This window comes from Emiliania huxleyi, assembly GCF_000372725.1.
Source record: "Emiliania huxleyi CCMP1516 unplaced genomic scaffold EMIHUscaffold_72, whole genome shotgun sequence".
NCBI lineage: Eukaryota > Haptophyta > Isochrysidales > Noelaerhabdaceae > Emiliania > Emiliania huxleyi.
This window is the reverse complement of record NW_005196603.1, coordinates 209,203-230,767: the sequence shown is the minus strand read 5'-3', so window position 1 is coordinate 230,767 and position 21,565 is coordinate 209,203. Positions and strand designations below refer to the sequence as shown.

The 21,565-nt window shown below is 64.5% G+C and overlaps 4 protein-coding genes across 4 annotated transcripts; 2 read left to right on the top strand and 2 right to left on the bottom strand.

The window, feature by feature from the left end:
- Positions 1-3: 3 nt before the first annotated feature.
- Positions 4-708, bottom strand: EMIHUDRAFT_358741 (hypothetical protein). The gene has a single exon (XM_005761185.1). It carries the CDS (start codon positions 511-513, stop codon positions 199-201), a length of 315 nt encoding a protein of 104 aa, XP_005761242.1. The 5' UTR covers positions 514-708; the 3' UTR covers positions 4-198.
- Positions 709-4,418: 3,710 nt separating this feature from the next.
- Positions 4,419-5,037, bottom strand: EMIHUDRAFT_358739 (hypothetical protein; the record flags this gene model as incomplete). The annotated part of the gene is made up of 1 exon (XM_005761184.1): positions 4,419-5,037. A coding segment is annotated over one exon (469 nt), but the record flags the coding sequence as incomplete, so codon positions are not given.
- Positions 5,038-6,717: 1,680 nt separating this feature from the next.
- Positions 6,718-9,746, top strand: EMIHUDRAFT_438229 (hypothetical protein). Its single transcript, XM_005761183.1, has 13 exons — positions 6,718-6,922; positions 7,014-7,189; positions 7,329-7,685; positions 7,755-7,963; positions 8,037-8,154; positions 8,220-8,258; positions 8,327-8,360; positions 8,439-8,479; positions 8,533-8,642; positions 8,734-8,822; positions 8,900-8,948; positions 9,059-9,152; positions 9,230-9,746. Exons 1-13 carry the CDS (start codon positions 6,814-6,816, stop codon positions 9,464-9,466), a joined length of 1,662 nt encoding a protein of 553 aa, XP_005761240.1. The 5' UTR covers positions 6,718-6,813; the 3' UTR covers positions 9,467-9,746.
- A 10,013-nt stretch (positions 9,747-19,759) lies between these two features.
- EMIHUDRAFT_105856 (hypothetical protein) lies at positions 19,760-20,638 on the top strand (the record flags this gene model as incomplete). Its single annotated transcript, XM_005761182.1, has 1 exon — positions 19,760-20,638. One exon carries the CDS (start codon positions 19,760-19,762, stop codon positions 20,636-20,638), a length of 879 nt encoding a protein of 292 aa, XP_005761239.1.
- Between the last annotated feature and the right edge of the window lie 927 nt (positions 20,639-21,565).

Genomic DNA, 21,565 nt, shown 5'->3' with positions numbered 1-21,565 from the left:
ACTCGCACTACTCGAGCTAACACAGGTAAGGGACACACATGCATGCACAGACAAACAGCAGGGATTCTTTCTCTTTTGCTAGTGGTGGGAGTGCGTCGTCCGTCGAGACAGGCAGGTTCGAGGTGTAGTGTTTGCGTAATTGTATGATGTGTTTCCTATCAACCGTATGTGACTATGTATGTATGTATCGAAGGTGACCTAAGCGACCCTCGCCGTAGGCAACAGTGGCTGCACGTAATCGATGCTAGCTGCCTGCATGTACGTGTGCATGAACAGCACGAGCCGCGACTTTGCCTCGTAGATGGGGACCACCTCGTGCGCAAGGAAGCGCGACTCGGCCCAGATTTTGAGGCTGAGGTGGCCCTCGTTGTTGACTATATCGTCAAAGAGCAAGTCGAAGGCGGCCCACTCAGTCGCCGCTTCGGTGGCGTAAGCCTTGATGGCCTCGCATAGCGATGTGATCTTTGCCACCGGAGTCACGACGGGGACTCGGAGGACGAAGAGCATCGTCATTCGGCCGGATTTGTTCAGATTCGAGATCGACATGCGATTGAGCGCAGAGTGATTGATGAGGAGCGATTGGCCTGCGCGCCCGCATAGTTGTGGGGGTCAGATGTGCCGCGCGCGCGCCCGGCAAGGAGAAAGCACACCACTCGGACGCGCCTGCAATGTTCAGAAACTCGGTGCGCACGAGGAAAACGTTCTTGACCACGAGGGACGCCATTGTCGGGTCGGATCCAGGACTGGAGAGCAAAACCCGGTCGCCGATGTCGTATGGCCGCGTGATGTACGCATAGTAGAACGACTCGAAAAAGTCCGACGTGATTGAGCCGGCGAGGAGCGCGACTGTGATGATCCCTGTGCCGAGCGGGACCAACCACGCTGACGTCGGCACCTCGTAGATCTCGAGCAGGATAATGAGCATCAGGCAGCAAACCAGGAGCTTCACCTACAGCAATGCCACGCGCAGGCGGATTGCGGGGAGATAGTGGGCTTGCTCAGGAGAGGAGGGTGTCGCACCGCCCGCGCGACAGACGTGCTGAGAGCGTCGAAGGAGGCGACGCCGGCCGTCAGCAGCCTCTGCTCCTTGTAGGCGCGCTCCACCACCTGCCAACGCAAAATCAGCAGTCAAGCCCATTGCCTTGTGGGGCGCGTGTCGTCCAGATCCAGACCTTGACAAACTGATCAGCCGTGACCACCGGGCCGAACGTGAAGATCTCCGTCGCGCGGGGCGTCGTCGTCGACGCCTTTCGGCCGTATGCCCAAGCCACGAGCGCGTCCCGGTCCACAGCCGGCGGAGAGCCCTCTGGTACAACCACCGATAGCGCAGGCTGCCGGAGCACGATCGAGAAGATGCGCTCCGCGCGTCGGCGCGCCTGCGCTGCTGTGCGTGCCTCCGCGAGGTCTGCGCCCAGTTGCAGCCCACCCGCCAAGTCGTCCAGGTGCTCCTCCATGACCGCGTGGCCTTTCACGAAATCGTTGACGCCACCGTTGACGCCGCCGTTAACGCCGCCGTTGACGCCGCCGTTGACGCCGCCGGTGACGCCGCCGGTGACGCCGCCGCCGCCGCCGAAAAAAATCCACGTGCGACCCTTCCGTTTTCTTCCCACGCGGTCGGCCCCGCCGCCCATGGATCTCGAGCCGACAGTGGCAGTGGCCGCCGCGGAAGGCGCGGCTCCGCATCCCGCCGAAGAAGCAGTCGCCCAGCGCCCCGATGATCTGTCGGCCGAGCGTCCCCTCTCCGGATCCAGGCGTCCTGCAGCACCCCCGCCGCCTTTTTGCGCTGCAGAGCATCGGCAGCAGCGGCCGCGGCCTTCTCCCGCCTCTCGGCCCCGCGTGCCGCCGCAGCGATCTTCCGCAAGACCCGTTGGTGGTGCTGCGCCGTCGCAGCACGCTCCTTGTAATGCTTGACTGACAGCGTCTTTTGCCAGACAGCCAAGCCGGTGGAGAGAAACACGAGGCCGCAGCCCATGGTCCAAAGCATGACGGGTATAAACCGGTGCAGTAGATAGAGGTCCACCCAAGCGTCCCGATCGATGAGCAGTCCGATCGCGCACCCAGCCGGGTAAAGCACAGCAGCAAGGGCCCACAGGCTGGCAAGAGCGTGGTGCAGAAGAAGTACCCCGAAGGCGGGCAGAGGGATGTACTCCCAGTCGCCACAGGGGGCACGTTTGGCGACGCCCACCATCAAGGCCGACGTCACGCGTGCGAGAAGCAGCGCATACGACGGCCGGAGGAGCAGCAAGACTGTCGACCGCGCGTCGCCAGTCCAGTGGGCGTCGCTCTCTCCCGAGCCGAACTCGCGCTCTGCTGATCGCCGCTCGCGCGCCTCGTCGACAGCCACTTTGATGATGACCGAGTAAGTGGCTGCTAGGATGACGAGTCCGATCGCGGTCTGACCCAGCAGACAGCCACTCCAGCGCAGCAACAGGCTCACCGGCTGCATGCGGAGCCTCTCGGCATGGCTGCGAGTCGTGCCTCCTGGAAGGCCAACGGACTCCGGGAGACTTTCGACGACACAATCTTTGCCTTCCGGGAGACTGTCCTTCGAGCTGCTCGCCGAGATTCCACCAACGTTCTCACGCTCGCTCAAAGTTTCGCCGACGGAGACGGTGTCTTCAATCTCCTTTAGGAGCAGCTCGTCGAGCCTGTCAGTCAGCCCGTCGGGACTTCCTGCGAGGCCCTGAGCACCCTGGTCGAGGCCGCAGGCGGTCGCCGAGTCGACAACCTCGAGTGCGGCGGCAAAGGTTGAGTCAGGCATGTCCAGACGAGCGGTGCAGGACCGGGCGGCGACGAGGATGCAGGCTTACTGGCGCGTGCTACGCCTGCACTCCGAGTTGTTTTGACGTTTTGTGTGTGTCGATAAATAAAACGGGGGGCAATAGCGTGCTCTCCCCCTCGCTCAGGCCACTCGTCTCCATTACGCTCCGTATTTCTCTGCTCGCAGCCACCGCGCCACTCCGCGCTGTCCTCGCGCTAGAGATTTTTTCTTTCCTTTTCGCGGATTTCATCACGTCCTTTTGCCTTGCTCTGCTCACGCAGACGAGCGAACGATGTCGGGCGACTCCAGCCCTTCCCCTCCCCCCTCAAGACCTTCCCAAGGGCGAGGACACGCGCAGGCCGCACCTCTAGTGAGGCCCTCGGAAGAATTTTACGACCAAACTCCCTCGCACAACACGCGGCACGGGACTGTGGCGCGCACTGGCGCTAACACAGGTACACCACGGGAGAGCCGTGTTGTGCGAGGAAGAATTCTAATAACAAGCCGCTCTCAGCTCTCACAGCAGACTGGCACGGACAGGGACTGGCACCACAAAAGGCACAGCAGGCGACGCCCCCTTATGGGCCGTCGAAGAGGCCGACATACATCTCCGGCCTCGCCCCCCCTTCCCAACCTTCCCCTGGCTCAGGCTCCTCTCACATTCATCCCCGCGGCGCGCAGTGCGCACCCACCCCGCCCCGCGAGGAGGACGAACCCTTCCGCAGGCGTGCCTCGCGGGACTGCCGCCCGCCGCCGCCGCCCTTCCCCCCCTTCCCCCCAGCGCCGCCCGCGCTGCCTTCTTCACCAAGAGGAAGAAGAATCCAGGCCGCGCATAAAGAATGTACAGGCCTCGGCAGGTTTTTGCTCATGGTGCATTCACTCACACCACCGCAGTACGTGTACGATCGATTCAGTCCCGTTTTTTTTATGCGTATGATTGGGAGGGCGTAGGGACCTGCCCCAGGACAGGCTCTAGGTTAGGTCAGGTAGAAAGGTGAAGAGCAGTCTGGCTCGGACAGGGGAGAGGGTAGCTTGTCCCTTGGGGGCGCGCCGGTCTCGACTCGCGCGCCCGTCTCGCGCAATGCTGCCCTCAGTCAGAGATTTGACCGGCAGAGATCGATGAAGCAGCAACAGCAACAGCGCCTGCGCACAGAACGCCTGTGCCCGCCGCCGGTGTGATGCAGGTGCCGTCATAAGCGACAACGGAGCGACCACTCAGCGCATGTAATGGGGGCGACAACGGTTCGTGTTCCCGCCGAGATTTGCCCGAGACCGCACACCTGCCTGAGTCGACCACGAGGACGTTGTTCGGATTTTACTCGCGGGCGGGCGGTTCTTTTCTTTTTCTGCAAGTGTTGGGCTGGTTCGACGAGGCTGCCCTGGCCGCGAGGGTGCACCACTTCGACCGCCACCTCAACCCGCAGCGCGGCAAGCCTACTATGCCGCTTGCCCCTTGCCGGGCCTGGTCGTGTTCACAGGCGACAGGGATCTTTCAGCCGTGAATTTCAGGGTGCGCGCTCGAGAGCGACGAGCTCGGACGGCTGCTTTCGGGGCGAACGGCCTTATGCCCCCCCCCCCCCGTCCCCCGCCGCCAGCTAAAGTGTGATGGGTGAAACAACAAAAAAACGCCCGCGCCGACTCCACCTCACCTCAGTGTGATAGAAGAGCACCAATTCCTTGACACGGATAGACATCGACACGGACATAGACGCGTCATGGAAGGTTTGCTCGCCCGTTGGGGGTGTGGTCGAGCGGTGTGGGGGAGCGGGGACGCCAAGGCACCAGCCCGGGCCACGCAACGACCGACTCACATCAGCGCCATGATGTTGAGGGCGAGGATGCTGGCCGCGAGAGGAATCTGGGTGAACCAGAGGTTGAACGGCAGGACGGCGTTGGTCGAGTCCTTGGCGGTGGGGAGCACCATCGCCGCCTGGAAGAAGAGGGGCAGGAAGAGGATGTTCATGGGCAGCGCCACCTTGGCCAGCACGTCCGTTGGCATGCCAGCCCAGAAGGGCGACGTGAAGAGGGAGACCGCCACGATGCCGAAGCCGCGGGCGAACCACTCGCCCGCCTCGCCAAACGTGGTCCAGTAGGACACCGGCGAGTTCTTGCCGAAGGCGACGTCGGGGATGGTGGCGAGGAAGATTCCGAACCCGCCGTACACGGCCGCCATGACCTTGCACAGCAGGTCGGCATCCACGCCGCCGCCGCGCAGGGCGAGGACGTTGGGCGTGGCGTCGGCCGGCTTGGTTGGCAGGCGCAGCGCGGGGCGCATCGCCGACTGCGAGGGCACGTTGAGGGCTGACGTCGACGAGACGGCGAGGGCGAGGAGCGCGATGCGGGCGAACATGACCTGTGGCGTCTCCGCGAGCGGAGTGGATGAGCGGCGTCGCGAGTGGCGAAAGTGTGTGTGAACTCATACTGGCGTGCTGCGCAACAGCAGGTATGAGTTTCTCAATGACAAGGTCTGTGAGCGGTGTGTGTGTCACTGCGTGCGAATGGGGCCGACGGCGGGAGCAGTTGTGTACTTGATTGTGTGCTGTGTTGTCGGCGCGCGCAAGTTTTTCTTTTTGTTCAATTTCAACGCAACGAGCGGTGGATGTAGAGCTCTACAGCTCTACATTGCTCTACAGCGCTCCAGAGCGCTCTACATCTCTACAGCTCTACAGCGCTCTACACTCTACATCCTCTACACCCTCCCTCAGTCAGCCCTTATCCAGGTCGTTGTTGTGATCTGTGATCTGTGATCTGTGAGGGTCCGCCCGCAGGCGCATTTTGTATACCGAGGCGGTGCCCGGTGCCGAACCTGTCGGACCTTAAGACAGCGTTGTAGATCCCTGGGCGAGGGTGGTGGAGAGGCGGTCCGTCGGCGCCAAACCACCTTGGTCAAGAGGCGGGAGTCGATTTGGTTCTATGTGCATCGGTATGTGCCCAACCTCAAGTTCGGACCTGAGGCTATCAAGAGTTTCTGCTCAAAAGGCCTTCGACTTCGAGAGTGCTCGAACAGCAGCAATTATCAGGGCGTGCGGGCGTTTGACGAGGCGTTGTCCCCCCGCATCACTCGCCATGACGTGCCCGCCGCAGCACTGATGGCGTGGACCGTTGCGAACGGGTGTGCCTCTAACAGCACCGCGCTTTGATAGATTGATGTGGCGCGCCGTCCTTCCCTACGGTAAATAAAAAAATAAAAACGGACACCTCTCTACTGTGAGATGGGTAAAAAGGAACAGGCCCCCGCCCTTGCGATCTCTTTGTGCAGGGTTCTTTGTGGGTGTGGTCGGCGACTAGCCGGGGTCGTCCTCCCGATGGGGGACTAGCGCACTAGCCGTCTTCCACATGGTCCCTCGGGTCCCTGCTGCTCCTAATCTCTTCGTACATCCTCCTGCTGATCTCCGCAAAGTCCTGCTCCCTCCCTCGTCTCGCCCTGCGCGTCTCTGCTCCGCCTCACCGTCTTCTGCCCTGCGTCGTCTGGCGACGGTCCATAGTCGGTCGAGGTCGCCGCCCTCCTCGTGCCTCTTCCCAACGTTCCCTCGGCGGCCGATGCCGTCTGCTCCGGCTTCCCAGTCCCCGGCTCTGCCCTGCTCTCGTCTGCGCTAGTTTCTGCTTCGTCATCACCGGCGTCTCTCCTCTTCCTTCTCCCCTTCCCTACGGTAGAGCTTAAGCTGATTTAATTTTTTCTGCCCCACGCCTCAATGTCCCCGCACCGCCCCCCCGCGTCCCGGCCCCCGCCTCCCCCGCCCCCCGCCCACCCGCGCGCGGGCGGGCCTTCTAGGCCCGCGGGTAGTCTGGTAGTCTCCCCCCATCCCCAGGGCCTCCAGGGCTCGCACCTCAACCTCTCACAGACCAGCGCGCAGCGCCATAGGAGGTACTTTCTCCTCTATAACAAGGTCTGTGAACGGGCAAGAGGTGTGAAAATAGCGCCGTTATTTGTGGATTAGTCCTCCACGCCGTCGGCGCCCGAACGCCTCCGTCGCTGCGACTCTCTCCTCCTGTCCTCGGCCCTATCCGCGAGTTTGCATCCATACGAGCTGAGCGGCTTTCGCTCTCTCGCCATGGTGAAGTTCGGGAAGAACTTAACGCAGGAGAAGGTACCGCGATGGTCGGACGGCTACGTCGACTATGACTCGCTAAAAAAGATCCTCGGCGAGATGATCAACACAGGTGAGCCATCCCGCGCCTTTGGGAGACGCGCCGCAGACCAATCCAGGCCCCCCTCCATCGCACCGAGCCTTGGCGCGCGATGATCCCACAGGCAGCATCCGTGAGTTCAATGAAGACGTCTTGTACCTCGCGCACTCCGTTGCGACGACCGATGAGGTGATTCGTCCTCCGGGCGCGCGCGAGGGCGACTTCATCGCGCGGATCGACGCCGAGATCGAGAAAGTCAACCGGTGGACCGCCAAGATCCACATGGAGCTGGAGACGCTGGTGCGCGGCCTCCCGCCCTGCGCGCCCGTCCCTCGCTCCCTGCGGGCCTCTCTCATCTCTGCGCGCCGCGCGTTGCGCCTCGCTTGCGGCGTCAGAGCTCGCGCACGCGACGCTCGCCCGCCGCCCCGCTGCGGTGCAGGTCGAGAAGATCTCCAAGGCGCACAGCAACTGGGTGCAGTCTGGACGCCCAAAGACGGCGCAGGCGGACACGGTGCTCGAGGAGGTTGAAAGCGCCGAGGCAGAGCTGCAGGCATTCGAGAACTTCATCAACATGAACTACCTCGCCTTCTCCAAGATTCTGAAGAAGCACGACAAGTACTCCACCTGCCCCCTCCGCATGCCCTACCTCATGAAGGTCCAGTCCCAGACCTTTGTCCTCGACAAGATGGGCTCCCTCGTCCGGACCCTCTCCGACCTGCGCGCCTCGCTGCAGGGCGCCGCGGTGAGCGCGGGCAAGGGCGCCTTCGACGCGGCGCAGAAGGGCGGCGCCTCCTTTGTGCGTGGCGCGCCCGGCCCGCCCCTCCGCCGCCGCCCTCTCCCCCGCCACCCTCCCGGCGGCGCGCAGGTGCGCAAGACGACCAAGTATTGGGTGCAGACCAAGGACGTGCTCAAGGTGAAGATGTTCATCCTCAAGCACCGGCCGGTGTACAAGTTCACGGACGGGCCCTCCGACTCGGACCTGGTCACCTCCATCTACTACGACAACGACAAGCTCGAGCTCTACCAAGGCCGCCTCAAAAAGTACGACGGCGCCATCGCCTTCCGCATCCGCTGGTGCCACTTCCCCTCGCTTCCCGCCCGCCTCCCCCGCCCGCCGCGCTTGATGCGCGAGCGCGGCTCGGCGCAGGTACGGCCCGGAGGAGAGCTTTAAGACGGCATTCATGGAGCGGAAGACCCACCGCGAGGACTGGTACGGCGACGGCGAGGCGTCGGCCAAGGAGCGCTTCCCGCTGCCGCCGGACAAGGTCGTGCCCTTGTCTCCTCGGCAAGCTGTGAAGAGAAGCGCTGTGAAGAGAGGCGCTGTGAGCAGGTCGTCCCCTTTCTCCAGGGCAAGCTCTCGCCGGCGGATGCGCGCGATCAGCAGGGGCTGGGCCCGCTCCTGCCGCTCGCCGCTCAGCCCGCGCCACCACAACATAGGTGCGCTCGATCCTCGCGTCCACTGGCTTCAAGGGTGAGCGGAGCTGCCTGCCCGTGCCCTCCCGTGCAGCACGTGCCCCTGCCCTCCTCGAGAGCTCGCCCGCCGCGACAGGCGACCTTGACGAGGCGCAGCAGCTGGCCGCCGAGATGCAGGCAGCGGCCCGCACGCGCCTCTTCCCATGGGGCCTCCCCTCCCGCGGCGCCAGGCGGCGGTCCTCTCCAAGAAGCTTAGGCCGTCGGTGCGCACGCACTACATGCGGACGGCCTTCCAGCGGACGGGCGACGCGACTGTGCGCTGCTCGCTCGACACCGAGCTGTGCGCTGACCACTCGCCCCTCCACTCGCTGCGCGCCCCGCCCCGATTGGTCGTCCGTCGCCCCCCCACACCTTCCGCACCCACGTCCCAGGTGTATGGCGCTCGAGCCGTGTGGCGACGGCGAGTGGAAGCGGATGGGGCCGCTCGACAACAGGTCGCAAGTGACGCAGTTCCCGCACGGCGCGCCGCTCGAGCTCGGCCGCAAGAGCCGATTCGCCGCAGACGCGCTGCCGGCTAACTCGCCTCGTGCTCCCCAGGCGTGCTCGAGGTCAAACTGCAGCTCATCTCCGGGACGGCGATGCCCGAGTGGGCTCCGCCCCCAGCCCGACTGATGTCCTCCCGCCGCCACCGCCGCGTTGAGGCGCCGCGTCCCCTCTGCACCCTCCCCTACCCCCACGGTACCGAACCCTCTGCAGGTGGGTCTCCGACTTGCTCAACTCGGGCTGCTTGCGCGAGATGCCTAAGTTCTCAAAGTTCGTCCACGGAACCGCCATGCTCAAGCGGGACCAGGCGCGCACCCCGGGGCGGCCGCGGCGCGGACACTGCCCCCGCGGGTGCCGGACCAGCCCCGCCACCTCTGGCGCCAGGTGCGCGAGCTTCCCTACTGGTGGTCGGCGCAGTTCATGCCTCTTTGGGCCGGCGCCAACTTCGTGGAGCAGCCTACTTCGGTCCCTTTCCGGATGGTGTCCAAGGACGACAAACTGCGAACGAAAGGGACTGAGGCGCCGCTGGGCACGCTCCCGGTCTCGCAAAAGGGCGGCTTCGGGCGGCTGCTCTACACGATCTTCACTTGCAATAGCTCTCGCGAGCCCGCTTACTACTAGGGCCGCCCTCCTTCCGTCGTGCACGGGTCACCGTGTGTGCCTGTGTCTGTGCTCGCTCGACTCGCGCCCCTACAAGTCATGTGACACTGTCACTCGCTGACACCCCGCGCTTTGCAGCTTGCAGGGCTCACTAGAGTCTAGACACTACTCGACACTGTCACTAACCGCCTCCGTGTCTGGTGTCTCGTGTGAGGTCTGGACATTTCTCATCTCCAACGCGAGCAACCTCATGGATAGTATAGAGAGTCCAAAAGATCGAATTTCCTCTTGTTAGATTGCAGTGTGAGTGGGACAGACGCTGTTGTCCTATGCGCGGGCTTCCCCCTCCGCCTTCCCGAGCATCCTGCGGCCGCGTTGTGCAACCTATCTGTATCTCTCTCATCTCACGTCTCGCGGGGTCTAGTCCTCCGAGCGTCACGCGGCCGGCTCGCCCACCCCGCGGCTAGCTGCGGCCCCACTTCCAGAACTGCCACGAGGGCGGGCTGCGCTCGTACTCCTCCGCCTCGGCGCGCCGCTTCGCAATCCTCTCCCGCTCGCGGATCAGGTGGCACTCGCCCCATAGGCAAACCGCGTCGCTCACGAGGAGCCTCTCGAAGGTTGGGCGGTCGACTGTTGGCGGCAACCCGCCCGCCGCGCCGCCCCCGCCCTTCGCCCTCGCCGCGTCCGCCACCGCGCCCTCGGAGGCCTTCCAAAACTGCCACCACGCTGGCGGCGGCGCCGTCCCCTCCGCCGCCAGCTCGGCCGCCGCCGCGTCGGCCAGCTCTGCTGCCGAGTACGAGACGGCGGGCTGCTCGACGTACCAGGAGCGGTTCACCCCGAGAGCATTCCGCCCCACGCCGTCGAGGGCCACCTGCTTGTCGGGCGGCACCTGCCCGCTCGCCGCGAGCACGCCCAGCGCCGCCACAAAGCGCTCGGCGCTGATCGGTCCCGGCCCGCCCCCTGAGGCGGAGGCGTAGAGCGCACCGAGCCGCTCAACCACGGGGCCGTTGCTCAGGAAGCCGAGCGCGAGCGCCGCGTCGTCGAGGGGGATGCGCGGCGCCGCGGCCTCCGCGGGCGACGCCAGAGCGGCGCCCCGCACCTCGAGCACCGCGAGCAGCATCCGCTCGAGCGCATACTCCTCGCGGACCGGCTGGCCGACGGCCTTCGCGAGCGCGGCGAGGACCTGGGGCACCGTTGCGCCGTCGTGACGGGCGCCCGCGCCCGCCACGTCTGCGAGCGTCGCGAGCGTGTCGCTCGAGACGTCGTTGAGCGCGCGCAGCTCGAGGATCTCGTCAGCGTTGACCGGGGCGCAGGCGCGCACGCGCTCCTCCTCCTCGTCGAGCCCGCGGCGGGATCTGTTCTGCTGGATGAGACTGTAGGCCCACGAAGCCACGAACGACCAGAACAGGATCGACTTCCACCAGCGCACGACGAAAGGGCGGGCATCCTCGTCCTCGGGCGGCGCCGCCGCGGCGGGAGGCGGCGGAGGCGGTGGTGCGACGACGGTGCTGAGGCCGGACCGAGGAGGCGCCAGGCCGAGGCGGAGCGTGCTGAGGCCAGACCGCGAGGAGAGTTGCACGCGGGCTCGGCACGCCAGGCTCGCGGTGGAGAGCCTGCGAGTGAGCATGTTGGGGTGCCCTGGAAAAAACTCCGGTCGCGCGCGTACTCCCAGGGAGTACTGACAGCACTCCAAGTGCTCCAAGGAGTGTTCGGTATAACTTGGCCATCAGTCACAGCGAAAGGGATCACTCGTAGTGGTGCATGCTAAAATGCGACTACTCACCCTCGGGGGCCTCGGGGCGGCGGCTCGGGCGCTTGCGACGGACGGCGCGGGCGCTTGGGCTTGCGATGCCGATGGTCCAGCCGCGTCCTCAAAAACCATCGGACACCGCCGTGAAGTCGTCCAGGCTGAGCGCGTCCTGGCCGTTGCTGTCAAAGAGAGAGACCATGTGTTGCAGCTCCCTCTTGCGAGAAGTCGAGGTTCAGAGGTCAGCAGAACAGCAGTGATGCTTCGCGCGAGCTCGTCAAGCTGCAGCAGGTCGCCTCGCCCACCAGCTGCCTGAAGAGCTACTGGTCATCTGCGATCACGGCCTCGCGATGTAGACGCGCCCTCTGTCTCGTGTCGAGTTGGTCGAGTTGGCACAGGGGGTGTCGAGGTGTCGAGTTGGTGTCGACGTCGCGTGACGCGCTCGACGCTCGTGTCGAGGTTTTGGTGTCGACCAGAGGACTCGAGGTGTATCGTCCCGAGGCCAGGGCTCAGACCTAAGGCTGCCGTACTGTAGCTTTTACTGATGAGCTCTAATTTCTCTCTTGCAAGTCTGTAACAATGAAATACGAGGAACTTGCAAGTCGTGGCCGAGGCGGCGACGGGAGCGGTGCAGAGGTGGATACAGCTCAATGATGAAGCAACGGCGCGCATAATGAAGAGAGAGGAACACATCGAGTGGCTGAGGAAGCTCTTCGCTGGGTGGAAGGAGGCCCGCCCGGCCTTGAGGGAGTCGCGGAGGAGGAGGGATAACGGAGGCAACGTGCAGACAGGCCAACAGCCAGTGGGACGAACGAGGGCCGCGACGGCGGCTCAAGCGGGAGGGAGCGGAGACGGTGGGCAGAGAGCGAAGTGGGTGAGACTGATGATGCTCCTTCGACTTCGGGAGCGGTTCCGCTGCTGGGCGAGCTTCAGGATGGTGCTCACGCGAAAAGGAATCGACGCGATGTACAAAGCATACAAGAAGAGGAGAAAGAAGAGGAGAGGCGCCAGTGATGACGAAACAGAAGCTAGTGCAGACGAGGGCAGGGCAGACCCGGGGACGGCGGAGGCGGACCAGGCGGCATCGACCGCCGAGGGAACGTTGGGAAGAGGCACGAGGAGGGCGGCGACCTCAACCGACTATGGAGGACCCGTCACCAGACGACGCAGGGCGGACGACGGTGAGGCGTTACCTTCGCGCGGGGTTCCGCTGCTGGATCCGCTCCGAGGGCCATTCCGAGATCAGCATGAGCCGTGTAGAGATTCGCTTCCGTCCCTCTTTTGAAACCCGAGCGCGGCTGGCCGCATCTTTGATTTGCTGTGTGAGTGTTGAGGTGATGCGAGCGCGCGTGCGCGCGGCGCGCGTGCCGTTTTGGGTCTCTTTTGTACCAGTGATGAAATATAAACCGACTTACCACGCGCGCGCACGCGCGCGCCGCGCTCCTCGACTCTCTCGCACCCGCCCCGAGCCACGCCCCTCACGAGATAGGCGGCTGCGACCCTGAGAGTGCGCAGCGGTGCCACTGGCGTGCTCACCACACCCATCCATCATGCCTGCATCATTCCTGCACGTACTGCCCGGTCTGGTCGGGGCGTGGGGCGAGATCTGGCATGGCGGCGCGCTTGATTGAGCGCCTTTGATCGTCTCGCGGCGACTGCTCGCAGGCCGGGCGGCCAGAAACTGTGCCGCTCAGCCATCCGCCGAAGCGAGCGCGCCGGCGGCGGTCCGCCGCCGGCGCGCTCGGGCTCAGTGTCTTCAAACCCGCCGCCGGTGGGGAGCTCCGCTTGCGGCCAGCCTCGCTGTGCGGCCAGCCTCGCTGTCCGTGAATCAAGCACTCTTCACGGACGGTTTGATTGTGGAAACACCCACAGAAAACAGCCCGCGCAATTCTTTTTTCGAAGCCCAGCGCGGGAGGCCAGCCCGAGAGGAGAGTGGAGGCGCTCAGCACCCGCAACCCCGCCCGTTTGCATGCCCGGCCGGACGAAGGCTGGCTCGGCCGCGTCCCGGCGCGGGCACGCTTCAACGGCAGCTACTGCTGCGCCGCTCTCGCTGCCGAAAAGGATCGAGGCGGCGGTGGAGAATGGCAAGGTACATGGTGCAGACGTGGCTCGCCGGGGATGGGCTGGTTGACGCGACGTGCGTGCGTCGCGGTGTGAGCGGCTGTACGCTCCTGCTGATCGCCGCCGAACACGGTCACAAGCAGCTCGTTGAAGTGGTGCTGGAGCGCGGCGCGGAGGCGGACGCGCGAGACAGCGAAGGCTGTACGGCGCTGATGGCCGCCGCCGCCAAAGGCCACGAGCGCGTGGCCGACGTGCTGCTTCGGCACGGCGCGGGGATCAACCTGCAGGACCGCGAAGGCGTCACCGCGTTGAGGTCCGCCGCCCTCGAGGGCCACGAGCGCGTGGTCGACGTGCTGATTCAGCACGGGGCAGAGATCAACCTGCAGTGCAATCTCGGCGGCACCGCGCTGATGGCCGCCGCTTTCCGGGGACGCCGCCGTCGTCCTCCGCCTGCTGCGCACGGGCGCAGACATGACGCTGCGCACTGCGGCGGGCAAGACGGCGCTGCAGATCGCCAAGGAGGAGGGCCACGGCGAGTGCGTCGAGGCTTTCAGGACGTATCTCGGCGAGGTAAAGGCGGCGCGCAGCAAGGCGCCGTCGGCCGAGGCGGGCGGCGCAGGGGCGGGCGGCGCACCCGCAGGCGCGGCGGTGGCGGGCGCCAGTGCTGCGGTTTCTGCTTCGAGCGGCGAGGGCGGCGCAGAGACCGCGCCGGGCAGCGAGGCGATGCCAGAGGAGGTCGTGCTAGCGGCTGATCGAGGCGAGGAGGCGGCGGTGCTGGAGTGGCTCGACGGCGGCGGGTGGGTCGACGCGAGGTTCGAATACACCTTTGATGGCGGCAAACGTGTGAGCGGCATGACGCTGCTGATGCTCGCAATGGTCGATGGCCACGCGGAGCTGGCTGAGGCGCTTCTGCGGCGCGGTGCGGATGTCTCGTTGCAGAAAAGCGACGGTGGCACCGCGCTGATGTTCGCCGCCTCGAACGCGAGAACCTGGTCGAGCTGGCATTGCGGCACGGCGCGGAGGCCAATTAGAGAAGCCGCACGACCGGCGGCACTGCGCTGATGGAGGCCGCCTACGGAGGCGACTGGCGGGTTATCGACACGCTGATCCGGCACGGCGCAGAGATCGACATGCAGGCAAACCACGGCTTCACCGCCCTGATGCTCGCCGCGCACTACGGCCATCCCACCATGGTGCGTCAGCTGCTGCGGGCGGGCGCTGACAAGACGCTGCGTTCTAGCGGCATGACGGCGCTGCAGTACGCCAAGCCAGGGCCACACCGAGTGCGTGCGCGCCCTCGAGGAGCATGGGGCGGCCGAGGTGGCGGCCGAGAAGGCGGCGAAAGAGGCGGCGTGGGCTGCGGGCGCGGCGGAGAGGGAGGCGCAGAGGGCGGCGGAAGAGAAGGAGGCGGCGCGGCACGCCGAGGAGCTGCTGGCGGAGGTCGAGGCGGAGAAGCGCGCCAAGGGCAAGAAGGGCAAGAAGAAGAAGAAGGGCGGCGGGAGCGGCGGCGCTGGGCCGTCGCAGGAGTCCGATTCGCCGGCAGAGGCAGCGGCAGCCAAGCCCGCGCCGTTGGACAGGGAGGGGCTGCTCAAGCTTCTCGCGGAGCTCCACGAGGACAGGATCCGGTTCGGCATCACGCCAGAGACGTTGGTCGAGGGATTGGCGGAGGCGCTGGGAGAGGCGGCGGGCGAGGCGAGCGAGGAGGAGGGCGAGGAGGAGACGGCGGAGGCGGCCCGGGGTGCCGACGGTCGGTATGGTAAGCACGCAGAGCCATCGGCGGCCTCCCGGCGAGCTCATGGGCGCTCAAAAGGTCGCGGACCCGCCCGTCGCTTGCCGCCCCTCTCCCAGCCTTTGCCGGCGACGGGATCACGGGACTTGCGCTCATTTCCGCCTCCCCCCCCCTCCCTCCTGTAGGTAGGTCGTCCCGCGCTGGCGGGAAGAGGCGCGCCGAGCCATCGGCGACGTCCCGGCGAGCTCATGGCCCCTCAAAAGGTCGCACCGGCCCGTGGCTCCGCCGTCGGCTCCGCCGCGAGCGGCGACGGTGAGGCCGCCGGGGCTCGCCCATACCGGCTAGTGTGGAGCTCTCAGTGTGGTCGCGTGTTTTACTAGTGAAGCTGCACTAGGCGGCCCATTTTTAGCAAAAAGCAGATACCTCATCGCGCGTCGCGTGGTCATCGAAAAACCGCATGTTCGCCCGTCTCGCGTCTGGGACCTCTGTTCGTACGGCTCCGAAAACCGCTCCTTAACGACGACTACGCGGCCCGGCGGTCGATATGCGCCGTCTCAGCGGTGGAGGGGATGTGGTCGGTACGTGCGGACCGCGTGGTGCTGCGATGGTTCGACGAGTGCGACTCCCAGCGTCGACTTTTCGACCCCACGGAGCCTCTGCTGCTCCGGGGGGGGGGGGGTCTGCAGACCACCCGGCCGAACTTCAGAGTGGCGGTGCTCCTCAAATACCGCTCAAACGCCCACAATGTTGTGGAGGGGACATATGCTGATGATCCTGGCCCAATTGGTTCGCTCAGAAAGCTTCTGGGCGGTCGTCAAGGTTCGCTCCCCGCACACCGGCCCGGAGCCTGGGTACCCTAGATGCTCGCCGCCGCCGCTCGCCCTAGCGCTCGCCTCTGGCCACCACACGAGCTCTCGCGTCAAGCCGTCCGAATGGTGATTCTGCTCCTTTTGTCCAACGGCAGCAGTGGGTGGCCGAGGGCCCACATTGTAGCACCGCCACGCACGGCGGCCAGTGATGCCGAGATTCTCCTTGAGCGAGATAGGCAACCGGGATTTCTTTTTTGGCACCGGCGACGGGCCCCCTCGGCCCTCGCTGGTACGACGAGGGTGCGGCGAGTGAGGAGGAGGAGGAGGGGGGGGGGGAGGAGGAGGAGGAGGAGTAGGGCATCTACCCGCTTGCGGGCTCGAGTGGCGGGCCATCCCGCTTGCGGGATGTGGCTTAGCGGGAGCCGTCACACATTGGCTGCCGGGGTGTGCCGAGGGGGGGCTGGGTGGGCGGTAAGCCGTCATTGCCCGGCGCTGCTGCTTGCAGCGCGGGCCCCCCAGTCGTCCCCGATCGAGAAAAAATAATTCGCGAAAAGTAAAGCATTCAAAACGCCGCAAACCAGAGAAAGGACAAATGATCAAAACTCTCAAAACAGAAGGCGTGTTCATGCTCATGTTCATGCAGGATCGCTCCAAATGAAGACGTCGCTTACCGTACCCGTGCCTGGGGCCGCGCACTCGTTTACCTGCGCGTGTGCCGGACTTTCATCTAGGGTTTGGCTCACCAGGGTCGTTCGCTATCGATTCGTGTTTTGCAAGGCGGAGAAGCCCTTGGCCGCGGCGGCGGCGGATGGGCCGGCCGCGCTGGACTTTTCCTCAGACGTCCCGGCACTTGTTCCTAGCGAGGACACCCGTTTTCGGCCTGCAAAGTGGGAGACCACACTGGGCAATGCGGTGACAACCCGCCTGGGTTGCAGTGAGGTGACGCGTGGCACGCACTCCAATAGTCGCCGTGGCCCGTCAGCTCCCCGCAAAGGCGAAAGCTGCCATCGTCAGGGGCCCGTCGGAACCAGTATCTGTTCTCGTCGAACTGACACATTTTCGTTACCGCATGCCGTCCGCTGGAGAGCATCAGGGTAGTGCCGCAATAGCACGGGTAGTGACCCTGGTTTCTGTCGCGGCATCTGGGACGTTGAAAAGCTCCGCACCCCACAGAATGCCCAGAGCAGCACCCAAGGCCTGCGTTGCAGTTGTCGCAACCCGCCCACCCGAAGCCCCAGCTCGTGCCGCACTCTTGGTCGTTTCGTTCGCACGTCGGAGCGAATGAGTTCGATACGATGCGGTCTCCGCAATTTGTTTGCACCGGACATTGCGGCCATGTGACGAAGCCCGAGGCGGCGACGAGCCAGTTTGGGTCGTCAACCGGGTTGGGAATGGGCGGGGTCGGGCGAGGCGCGAAGGTTGGGTGGCGATCGGGCGAGGCGAAGAGTAGCCCCGAGTTGGGCTCGGGCATCGGGTCGACCGCGGCCGCGTCGGGCACGAACACCGACTCGAGGGACTCGGAGACGCCGCCAGAGCCGTACGAAGACAGAACAACGGCCGAGCAGCCGAGTATGACCACCACGGTGAGGAAGCCGCACAGCAGCTTGGTCGAGCAGAACTTGCCGACGCGGAGGTCGGCGTCGCCCTATACGCATCGAACGCGGGACGGGGTCAGGGAGTGGGTCGGCAGACGCCGCTCCTCCTCCGGAAACTCCTTGATCGACGGCAGCAGCGGGGCGCCGCCGGCGGTGACCGGCTCGAGAGCCGGCGCGTCTTCGGTGACCCCACTGGCGGGGGCCATCGTTGGCATGATGCAGACCTTCTTCTCTGACATGATGTTGATCGAGTTCACTCGTACCTATGATGGGGGGGCGGTGGACGGCGGGTGTGTGATATTCACAGGGGAAGGGGGCGGAGGAGAGGCCACCAGTGCTGCTTCTCTCTGCTTTGAGAGCATCTTTGAGGTGGGGAAGGAAGGGGGGCTCAAGAGGGCCGCACCTACTCGCAGCGCACACGACTTGAGGCCCAGCACCAAAAACACCGCGGCACGCCCGTCTCGCCCACGTTGTTTATTCGGATCTGCGAGGGCGCAGGCGGCGAGCGTCAGCAGCATAAGATGGGATGAGCATGGCGCGGGCTCGTTTTGGGAGTCGCGAGGGCGCAGTAGGCATGGAGGCGACCCGCGGCCGCGCGCTGAGCAGCGCTACGACCGGCAATCCAATCCGATTGTGCCAGATTCGCGGCGCTCGATCCTCGGCGGCGGTCGCAGCACGGCGTGCAGCCGGGCATGGGCTCGCTGCAGTGGTGGTTGTGGGGCGAGGCGAGAGCGCACGCGCGGGGGCAGCTCTCATCTCGCGCTGCGTCGCGCTGGGCGAGGGGCGAGGCGAGAGGCAACCACATGCGGCACCTGCAATCTGTTGAGTTTGGCAATCCTACCCTCGGCGGGCGCGTTCCCGCGACTTGACGCTCAGGCCATCAGGAGCGGCCGGGAGAGGCCGCCCTGCAAAGCCATCTGAAAGGATGTGTCTGGAGCATGAAGAGCGGCGGTGAGCGTGGGAGCTGGCCTGGCCACTACAGTGGTGGACGTTCGGTGCGATTGTGAGCGACTGGGACGTGATCTCAAAAATCCGAGCGCGACAGTCGGAGCGCCTTCAACGCCTCTACACGGGACAAGCGGTCCATCAGTGCGCGTCGGCGACGCGCGAGCGTCAAGCGTTCCCTAATTTTCCCTAAGAACGTACTTCCCCAGCCCCGTACAGGAGGCTCCCCTCCCCTCTGAGTTCTTCCTCTTGTTCGCCTTCCGATGGTCATCCGCTTCGGTCGAGGACTCGCGCCCGCACCCGCGGTTAGACGTCGAGACTTGGAGCACTTGGAGTGCAGTTATTAACCTCAACATCCAGGGCCGAGGAGCTGAGAAGCGCACCCAGCGGGCCGGATGATCGGTGTCGGGTTGCGGGCAAGAGAGCCCTACTCGCATAATGTGGGTAAACGAAAAAAGTAGCGCCCAATTCGTCTACGTACGGCTTAGTGTGTGGTTGGGGTGGCCTCAGGCATCCCCAAGGGAGCCTCTGCGGTGCCACATAAGCAGCTTAGTGATTGTCGAGACTTTAAGGGATTCGTTTGAAGATCTCGCAAACAAGACAGACACTACTATGGTCACCAGTAAACGAAAATTCGACTTTGAGGGATAATATCTCAACAGACTGGGTGAGAGCCAGCATTATTATTGCATATTAGGCCGCATAAGGTCAGACTTGACCCACAAGCATCCAGAACCCGATGCTCCGGCTCGACTGTGCCGGCACACTGCCTCCTCGCGCACGCGGCTAGCAGGCCGTTGCGGCCCGTGGTGCACCAGAGAGAGAGGTCGACGCGTTGCCCCCGCTGGCGACCCCGCGCGGCTCAGGCCGGCCAGAAGGTGTGTGGTGACGGCACCGTGGCAGGAGTGCGGAGATGAGCTCGCCGAACGCGAGCAGCAGATGGCCAAAGTGTGCCAGCGCGAGAGCCTCGCGAGCGGGCGCAGAAGGAGCTCGCCGTGACACGATGCCGGGCGGTGGTGGTGCTCTGGCGACTGTGCACAGTGGGCAAAGTCAGGCTGCAACAGGGCAGCACGATGGTAGTGCCCTGCTGCAGCCTGGCCTGACATGCACAGGGCGAACAGAGACACTACTATCGTCTGGCGCTCGTCACCGAATCTGGGCGAACTTCGACCGCCGCCACAGCTGGCCACGAGCACGCAGCGACAAAATGCTGACTGTACGGAAGTTGAGGCTGGTCGAGAGGAAGAGGCTGCCGTGCGAGCCGGCAGCTGGCTGGCTCGGGCGGACTGACTCCGGCGTGTTTTTTCGGCTTCTTCTTTCATAGTAGCGTATACGCTACTTTCGTTTACCCAGATTTTATAGTGCTTTCTTTCTTTGTTAAAATTCTTTGTTTGCCGCGAGGCGAGGCCGTCAGGGTCTCTCTTTGTCATGGCCAAGGTCAAGGTGAGGGACAATAGAGGACAGGCGCGCAAAAAGGCGAAGATCGCGCAGCACGGCAAGATGATGCGTGTGCAAAAAGTCGGCAGCCACAAGCTCGCGCCCGCCGCGCCACGAGGCGGCGGCGGCGGCCGCTCAGCCAACCCTCGGCCGGCATCGTCCGAGCCCTCGCGGCGGCCGCACAATCCCTACGCCAAGGATAGCTCGCGGCGCGTGCTGCTCCTCGGCGAAGGCGACTTCAGCTTTGGCGCGGCGTTGGCGACGCTGTGGGGCGGCCAGTGTGAGCAGCTGGTGGCGACAACACTCGAGTCTGAGGCGTCGGTGCTTGCGGAGGGTGAGGCGGCCGACAATGTCGAGATGATTCGCGCCGGCGGCGGAAGGGTCCTTTTTGGCATCGACGCGACGTCGCTTTGCACCAGCGCCCCTCTCGCAGTCAAGCGCCGGTTTGACCGCGTCGTTTTCAACTTCCCTTTGGCGTCCGGCGCAGGCAGCGGACGCGACCTGCAGGCGGCGACGCAGGCCAACCAGGCACTGGTACGGGCGGTCTGCTCCAACGCTGCCGCCGGAGGCTTGCTCGTCCCTGGCGGCGAGCTCCACATTGCGCTGCCCCGGGGCGCTCCGTTTGACGGGTGGGGAGTGCCGATGCTGGCTCGCCTCTGCGGCCTGCGCGTCAAGTCGGCGGTCCCGTTTTCGCCCGCGGTGTTTCCAGGGTATAGCGGGGGGCACGCGGCGGGGGCGGGAGCGCTCACCTACGAGTTTGTGGTGCCCGACCGGGCAAGCCAAGCTCCCGAGGCGGGCGGCAAGAAGAAGTTCGACGGGGACGCAGCGGCGATGAACAAGCAGCGGAGGCGGAAGGGTCGCAAGCCGTGAGTGTGAGTGTGCACCGCGAGAGGGAGAGAGCCATATGATGGGGACGGGTGCAAACCCCCCAAACGAGAAAGTTCGGCCGGGAGCCTCTCCGCACTCCGCACTCCTTCGTCCTTGCACCTTGGACCTTTGGGTCATACATGGAAATCTCTACGCCGCAACATCCAACAACACCACGCGAGAGCAAGACATCGCTCATCGGAAGATCCCTGGACTGTAGATCGTAGATGCCTTTTAGAGATCTCTTAAGTGGCAAATCTCCTGCCAAGAGAAGCAGTAGATTGAAAGACGAACTGGTTGAGGCAAATCCTCTCTCCAGTGTAGATGCTCGAGAGGGAGTCTGAGTACTGAGAATGTCGAGTTGGTGCGTGCAGAGAGTCGCTTTTGTGATCTTGTGCGACAGAGGTGGAGAGATTCTGACTTCGCGCCAAAGGCGCCTAGAGATCGTGTGGGCCGACTGGAGATTGCAAAATGGCGCGAAAAGGGGGAGGAGATCCTTTTGCATTGTGAATGTATCCATAGCGCATCTCCTTGAAGGTTTGAGCCCTCCCCCGGGCCCCCGAATCGAGATTGGAGATTGGAGATTGGAGATGGAGATCGGAGATCTGACCGAATCCGGCCTAAGATGACGACGTTGGAGATTGGAGATTGAAGATGGAGATCGGAGATCTGACTGGATCCGGCCCAAGATGTAGCGACGCTGGAGATTGGAGAGTACTGGAGAGATGGAGATCGGAGCCCCCCCAGCCCGTGGTGTCTCATCGATTTTTTGTTTTGTTTCTAGACAAAGGTTCTGTGCGCGGACGGCCCGGGGAGCCTGCGGCGCCATCTTAATCTGCGCTCCTCTTTATGGCCTGCGGCGCCTGGCTTGAGCTTGGAAGTGTAAACGAGTCCGCCAGGGCGGTCTGCAAACACGGAGCGCGCTGCCCG

Coding starts and splice junctions, on each gene's coding strand:
- EMIHUDRAFT_358741 (XM_005761185.1), bottom strand. CDS start 513: ATGACGATGCTCTTCGTCCTCCGAGTCCCCGTCGTGACTCCGGTGGCA.
- EMIHUDRAFT_438229 (XM_005761183.1), top strand. CDS start 6,814: ATGGTGAAGTTCGGGAAGAACTTAACGCAGGAGAAGGTACCGCGATGG. Junction 8,259..8,326: donor GCAAGCTCTCGCCGGCGGAT/GCGCGCGATCAG, acceptor ACCACAACATAG/GTGCGCTCGATCCTCGCGTC. Junction 8,643..8,733: donor TGCTCGCTCGACACCGAGCT/GTGCGCTGACCA, acceptor CCCACGTCCCAG/GTGTATGGCGCTCGAGCCGT.